General features: G+C 41.3%; 1 protein-coding gene across 1 annotated transcript; it reads right to left on the minus strand.

Moving 5' to 3' along the window:
- Positions 1-6,370: 6,370 nt before the first annotated feature.
- Positions 6,371-7,777, minus strand: gnrh3 (gonadotropin-releasing hormone 3). The gene is made up of 4 exons (XM_047603408.1): positions 7,587-7,777; positions 7,271-7,413; positions 6,986-7,066; positions 6,371-6,637 (listed from the first exon to the last, which is right to left on the minus strand). The coding sequence occupies exons 1-4, from the start codon at positions 7,618-7,620 to the stop codon at positions 6,581-6,583; spliced, it is 315 nt and encodes a 104-aa protein (XP_047459364.1). The 5' UTR covers positions 7,621-7,777; the 3' UTR covers positions 6,371-6,580.
- Positions 7,778-7,783: the final 6 nt, after the last annotated feature.

The following is a 7,783-nucleotide window of genomic DNA, read 5'->3' on the forward strand; positions in this document are numbered from 1 at the left end:
TCAGTCGAACGCGGTGCACAACACGTGCCGTGGTTACGCACCTCATCAGTGGCGTGGAGTCGTCATTTGAGCGGAGTCAGATAATCTGACATTTAAAATAAATGAATACAGGTGGAATGATTTTATTCTCTTTTAAAAAGGTGCAGCACACGGGCGTAGCGTACAGAGAACAATGCCATATATTTGCTTTGTTGTCATGCCCCCCCCCCCCCTCCTGCCTTCCTCATACACACATACAAAAAATGCTGTGTACAAGATTTTCTCTTATTCACAAGGGGCACTTTCTAGACTGCTTGAGGCATCTGCTTTGATTGCATAATTCCCAGGAGACGAACAACACAAAACAAAAATACTGACTGAATTCAGACTTATAATATACCGAACAAATAACATACCAGCTCCACTCTTCAAAACCATAGTTCTCTAAAGAAAAGGAATTGGAGAGTAAATTCAAAGTTGAAAGCTTAGCTGTTTCGCAGTGAATGCAGGGATGAGGGTGAAAGATGAAACTAACTTTTTTTCCTGGCCGAAAATGTGCAGCATTACTAGAACAAATAGGCCATAGCATGCACATTTACGTATACTTAAGCTTAAGTGGGACATATCAGAGGCGCTATAAACCATTTTTAAGACCTAAACGCTGTGGATATTTCAACGATGGCTGGTGAGGAAATGTTTTATTATGTGGGGGCAATACAACAGGTCCCCCACGTCATCTGGTGCTCTGCCAAGTGTAGCATGACAGTTTCAAGCAAAGTAAACAGTGTTGAACAAATGAAAGTTAAATGAAATGACGGCTGCTTTTTTTTTTTTTTTTTTTCCTGAGGAAAAAAAAAAAAAAAACTAAAAAAAAAACTGAGAAAGATTTTCTGCATCCAAATGATACGGCTGCACTCAAAGCTCACAGTTTTCTTACCTTTCGATTAAATGCTCTTTCTCTGGCTGTTTGTGCTTTACAGTGGAGTGTGCTACATCGCTACTTTCTTCTCTACAGGGGCCCCTGGGCTCCCCAAGCAATAGGAGTAAATTAGAGTGCACCTGTTCCAGCTCCAAGATAAGCCATCTCCAGAGGATTTCCTCTGAGTAAAATGAAGTGAGTGAAGAATAAACAGAATATCACAGCATTACTCCGCCAAGGTGAAGTTGCTGCAGCTCTGGGGACACGGTTCGTTTTGCACAACACCCAGCAAAATATCCTCTATAAACCTCTGGATGTAAGACTGTAGGAATGGTCTCTGCTCACAGCGGAGAGAATAGGCGCTGCACTTTTGTGTTCCAACCAAAGCAGCGCGTCCGCTTCTCAACTGTATCTACTCACAACCTTGACTTGAAATGCTGTTATTTGTGGTCTGGGTTTTGTGGTTTGTTTCCAGCATGTTTTGACTCTGTGTCAACACATCTGCGATAGTCAAACATCAAACCACATACTTCCCCCCCTTCTTCTTCTTCTTTTTTTTTTCCCTCCGTTCCTGTACCGCTGCCAAACATTTTTGAAAGTATCTAATTAAGTCAACTAAGAAAATTGTCAGTACACATCTCCCCTCTTCCCATCAGCGTAGCCGCATGAGTAACTCCTTGTATGTTTCTTAGAGGAAATAAAAGATGTAACCCCAGTGTGACGCCCAAAGACCGCTGACCGTAGATGTCTAGAATGCAAAATTCACTCTGTTGGTTTACACATAAAAGGCATGGATAATTAGAGGAAAAATGTAATTCATCATACGTTTGATAATCAGTCTGATTTGGTCACCGGGGCATTCAAATAACCCCCCTACTATTAGCACCCCACTCTCTCTCACGCCAGTAGTCTGTTTTACACTCTCTTTGTTCCCCTACAACACATTATCATTATTGTGGCTAATTGCATGGTTCGCCTTGAAGTCGAGCTGGAGACTCGTGATCCGGGGTTGAAACATGGACAGGGATCCAGTCTTCTCCACAGCTTGCTTTACTCTGCTAATTGCCGTTACCACAGGATAAGGCGTGCTCCTCGCTGCGGCCAGCCGGACAAGGCTGGAACGAGCGCGGGGCGGTTCGGGTGGAGGGATGCTATCACACAAGGGTGGTAAGATGTGGGAGGGAGAGCCAAGGGTGGCGTAACTGACATGGGATGGGTAGACCAGATTGGGGAGGGAAAGGATAGCAGTTGGGGGTAAGCGGGGGGGATGGAACCAGCGTTAGATGTAGGTCAGCGGGAGTGGAGTACCCTAAAGATTACAGTTGGTTAGTGCGACCCCTCTCTGACAGGATCTGAGCCCTTACTCCCAGCAGAGGTGGACCCTGGCATTTGGGGAACCCAGCTATTAGCGAGGCTAATAAAGCCCGTGCAGAAAGTTTTGAACCTCCAGTAGCCCAGAGACATTGTCCTGCCACATGTCCAAAGGCTGAATCTTAGTTAATATAGTCCTGAATGACTGAAGAGGGGCTTAAAATGATTGCTCATAAGGTAGTTCCGCCGCAATGTGGTGTATTAAACATCTATAGGCGCCCATTTTCATTTTACAGTGCCGCCGCCTAATTGTGTTTTTACGAGCACGTCTTTTTAATATCTTTGTTTATTAAAGAAGTGTAATTTGAAAGACGACTTCATCTAACTCCGAAAATCTGAAATTTGCGCGAGCTCTGATAGTTTCTTAATTCAGATGGGAATGTTAGTTTTACACCACAGTATCAACTTCCAACTTCAAAATGAGTCACGGCTCCCCGGTGGGGCTTTAGAAAAGGAAATGGAATCACAGACATAACTAGTGACAAACCCTCCATCACCTCATACAAGATCTCATTCCATCTGTGAGAACTTTGGGTCTAGCCTAGAAAAATAATAAATATCCTCGGCTCGTTTTGATCAAAAGGTGTTTTTCAAGACAAAAAAGAAAAAAAAAGAAAAAGAAAAAGAAAAAAAAAAGGAAATGGTGCCATTAATGATATATTTTATGAACTAGGGCCTCTTAGAACAGTTTCCTACAAATGCATGGATAAGGGGTTGATCTCTTTCCTAACAAAGGATCTCTAAAATATGAAGTGAAAAGCTACCCAAGATGAAGCTGGTAAAGAAACAAGCGAGGAAGAGCCTATTTCCACAACACAAACAGATTTCCTGGCCTTTAGCAGTCTCTTACTGGGATACTTTGAGACATATCCATCAAAACACAGCTGTATTCATTCATATTTCATACCTCCTCCTTCTCCCAGTGCTTTAACACTGTTCTTTGATCAAAGGAGAGAAGTCGGATCACAACAGGAAGGTTCCCTGCCAGCCAAGAAGGAGAAGGAAGGCCAATCCACCACTGTACATGCTACCCTATAGCCGCACTTCAACACTTCACTCGCACACACAAAAAAAATAAAAAAATAAAATAGAATAAAATAAATGGCTTTGCAAATGCAAAACTGAGAACACTTCAGAGATCCGTGGCTTTCCGTAGATGAAATGTGAATTTCCACGTTTTACAGCGAGCTTTATAGTTCGAGGCGAAGCAAAGTTCTGCTGCAAATTTATACAAAATACTTCTTGTCATGAACACAAACTCCATCAGTCAGTACCGAGAAAAATTAGCAATTTTCTTTCTTTTTTCTTTTTTTTTTTTCTGCAGAGTTTGAGATGATTGATTGAAGTGCTGGGTTTAGAGGAATAACAGTTTCTGCAACTTCAGTGATGGAATTGCTGAGAGGAAGACGTCCAGGAGCAGATTCGAAACTCGCAGCTCAAGAGTGTCACCATGTGGACGTGCGCGGAAGTGACGAAACAGCAAGCGAGCGTCTGTCCAAACCAAAGTGCTTTACCTCAGAACGCAGCACTGGAGGAGCAGAATTATTTCCATTTCTCGCACAAACCCATCCCTAGTAATTTTGTGCATTTCTTTTTTCTAATTAAATTCCCCGTCAGGTGCTTTACATTGAGCCTTCAGCCTCGGTCTTTACCTCACGTCCAGCACATCAATTCCAAGACATTGCACTTGCAAAGACCCTTTTCACTAAGGCTCTGGGAAAAAAGTGTTTGAAGACCTCCCTGACATTTAGACTCTCTCTGAAGATGACTTTGCCTTCTACTATAGCCTGCGGGAACATAGTAAGACCCACACTAAACTTCAATTGATATGCAGTGCCAGAATCCTCCAGGGTAAATTATCATTCTGTTCATAATAAGTGCCACAACAAGCACCTGGAAAATGACTTTATTATACACTCCGCTTCAATAAAAGTTTCCTATGACCCATCGGAAACACACACGCGCGGCGCAAGGAGCATAATAGTGATGAAATGAAAACTATATTATGCATTTGATAGAATGCTTATTTGATGGCGGACTGAGCGAGGATTCACATCTGCTCCGATGTGCTTGATTGGCAGGTGTGTTAATGCTGCGCCGTAGCCTTGGATGGAGGTGCTCGGAGACCAGCCCTTTTCCTGAAGCCATTATCCAAATATGTTCTGTTTTTCAAACAAATGAATGGCACAAAAATCAAAGTATCAAAAATGTATTGCCCTTCATAATGGAATTCCCTCTGAGCAAGGACATGTAACAATGGGCCATTCTCGGCTTCCTGTCCTTTCGCTCTCTATGCCAATGGACGTGACCTCCACAGCTTTAACAATGGGGCATCCAGCAGCATAAGCACTTGGCTCCTCTCCACCGCCACTACATGCAGCACGGTCGCTTTCATGTTTGTTGTTATATTTAAGGATGACATCCTAGCCTGTCGGCCTCTACCATTGTCTTCGCCGTGATTATTTTCTATCCGTTGTTTAGCCCCAGTTGTGGCTCTTTGATGAAAAGGTCGCCACTCAATTGGAAAACAGTCATTAAAATGCGGTGGGTACTATTCACCGGTGTTCATGGGGGAACCAACTCAACTGAGCTGGTTAATCAAAAGTTAATTATATAATTTTCATGCAGATGAGGGAAACATTCAAATGAATCCCAACTCTACAATCATTACAAAAAATAAATAAATAAATAATTCTAAAATGCTATAAAATGCTCAGGGACCGGGAGGCTGTAAACAATATGAAGTTTAATTTGAGGTAAACAAAGTGAATATCCACCAGGGGGTCTGGGAAGGAGAAAGTGAGGTTAAATCAAATTTGGAAACATAGATACCAGCAGGTTTTGTTGTCCTGATATACGTGCAATTAGGCAGGTCCTTGATGAGGACACTGGGAGGGAGAAAGTTTCCCGGTAAATGCTTTGGGATTATTTAAAGGGAATTTATGGGATTTTATGCGTTACGTGCAAACATTAATTATTCTCACAAAAGTATATCAAATTCAATTAAAAACATATTTTAAGGAAAGTTGTAAAAGCATAATTATCTTTTATGAGGATGTTGCAGAAATACTGAAAACACGGAGATAAGAATAAAGAAAGTCTCGCGGTGACTTTCCGAAGAAAGCGCCCGCGACAGCGATTTCTTCAGCAACTTTGTCAAAGAAGGTAAAGTGAAATATAGCACTTAAGTCTTTCCTCATCAAAGAAAATGATTGTGTTATGCAAATTACAACCATGAATATTAAACCAACGATGTGGAGTATCACAAATGAACAAGCATTGTTCTCCAAGTGCAATGGAATGTGGTTTAATTTCTCTTTAATTCTATGTGCTTTTTATAATGTTCACCTTTTCCCAGTTGTGCCAGCGGGTTTGGGTTCATTGGTGTGCATTACAACCACGCTCTAACAATGCGGGGCCTCCCCGGTGTCAGCACAGTTCATGAATCCTAGCCCCTTATGCACCAGGCGATTAGTATGGTGCTCTGTCTGTGGGGCTTTGCCAGAAAATGAGTTCTCTTTAAAACATATGCCCCCTGCTGATTCTTTTCCTTTCCTGATATGAAATTCCAATTTTTATAATGAACACCAATTTCCTGTACGGAGAGGAGGAATAAAAAAAAAAGAAAAAAAGAAAAAAGTTCCGCACTTTGTCTGTTTTGGATGACTGCGGTTATCCTAAATTAGCAGAAGGCTGTTGTGGACATAACAAGCAGAAAATATTGAGATGAGTGTCTTTCATTTTGGGGGGCTAATCAACATTCAGGTACGAGCACCGTAAATCAGCTGGCGTAATTTTCCACATCGCACAAGCACATATGACTGGCGTGGCAGAAAATAGAATTACCCAAACTGTAGCAAATTCAATTAAGTCATTGATTTCTAATAAATTGGCTTAATTGCCAGCTGTTGTCATGCTAAGATTGTTGTGTCACAAGTTTGTCATGCTTGTCGGTCGTGGCTGCTTTACAAAGGCAATTTAATCTATTAAGCGGCTTTTAAAGGGACATTTTAGACTTAAACGGCGTCATTTCACATCTAATGACCAGATCCGCAAGTTACACATCCTGAAAATCAGATCGAATAAAACATTTTGAGTTGATCAGAATTTAAAGCTTTATTACAATTTTTTTCTGTCACGTTAAAGAAGTACGATAGACATCAGTGTAATAAATGATGATTTGTCGAAGTCAGCCTCTTGCACTCCGGCGATCCCTCACTGGTGCTGATAGTTGATACAGTCTGTATTTCTCTTCTCATGTTTCTCTCTCTCTCTCTCTTTCTCTTTTTTTTTCTCTCTCCCCGCAGCTCTTCAGTTATTGTGAGGGAACCTCTTTTTACGGTCAAAGTGACTGGAATCATCATTAATCTGAAAAGATTAAAATTAAATCTCAGTTAATAATTTCAGCCGCAGTTTGAATATTTAATCTGGCAAATATTTAATTTTTAATCTATGTATAATGTATATGATACAGGACCAGTCGGAGAAAATTAGCATTACTACTGCCAAGGCTAAAAGAAAAGAAAAAAAAAAAGATAAAAATTAGTCATGTACATATTCAATCATGCTAAAAGGGAAAAATGAAAGCAGTCATTGAGCGGTTTGTATATTGTCATTGCTGCTTTGGAACACAGTGGCACACAGTGGTGTAGTGTGCATTAATATTGTACAATTGAAGTAGACATTGGTGATAAATTATGTATAATAAGCACTTACTACATTGTATGGTCTAAGTCTCTCTTGGGTTTGGGCACTCGCCTCCTCGGGAAGAGACACCACTCCTCCTGTGCCCATCATCTAAGTACAATAAAAGAGACTTGAGGTGATAAAACCGTGGTTGATATGAAATCTGACCTCAACATAGCGGTTACAGCACAGTAAAACAAAGAAGCCAGGCTTAACAGACCTATTTCACGGAGGTATTCCTCCTAAATTCAGGCTTAAATTTAATAAAGTTAGCACGTTTCCTCAAGCTAGACCGTACACAAAATAATCACTCACCCTGATTGTTGCCTCGAGCTCTCCCACGCTCCTCTTTCCACCTGGTAGCCATCCATAGGACCAGTGCTGGGACAGGCTGACCTGAACCACCAACGCCAGCAACAACACCTGCACCATAACTCTGCTGCTCGCTTCCATTTGAGCTGCAGAGAAAGGGCAAATTAGTAATTAAACTAAATAATAATAATGAAACAAATGCAGATCAGGGGTTGAAATATCACCCGACATTAGCAAACTGCATTTCAGATGGTGATTAATAAGAAGAATAATTCTAACTTAATGAACATTGTACAAATTTCAGTTGAGACACACTCACCTCTGTTTTTTTTTCTTGTTAGCATGTGGTACATTAGGCAGAGGGGGTTTTATAGGTGTCGTACAAGGCGGCTGCCAGGATTATAATCCCCTCTCTGCAGGTGTGACACATTTACTGACTAATGGGACACAAAACACTACTAATGGACTGGCTAAGTGCTCTGATATTCTGACATCACCGAGAGGCTTCAAACAGCA

This window comes from Mugil cephalus, chromosome 13 (assembly GCF_022458985.1).
Source record: "Mugil cephalus isolate CIBA_MC_2020 chromosome 13, CIBA_Mcephalus_1.1, whole genome shotgun sequence".
NCBI classification, from domain to species: Eukaryota; Metazoa; Chordata; class Actinopteri; order Mugiliformes; family Mugilidae; genus Mugil; species Mugil cephalus.

Bases quoted from the DNA above. Each gene is read 5' to 3' on its own strand.
- gnrh3 (XM_047603408.1), bottom strand. From the start codon at position 7,620: ATGTACCACATGCTAACAAGAAAAAAAAACAGAG. The intron at 7,414-7,586 runs GTGAGTGTGTCT...CTTTCTCTGCAG, and splicing joins AACAAGAAAAAAAAACAGAG to CTCAAATGGAAGCGAGCAGC. The intron at 6,638-6,985 runs GTAAGTGCTTAT...TAATCTTTTCAG, and splicing joins GACTTAGACCATACAATGTA to ATTAATGATGATTCCAGTCA.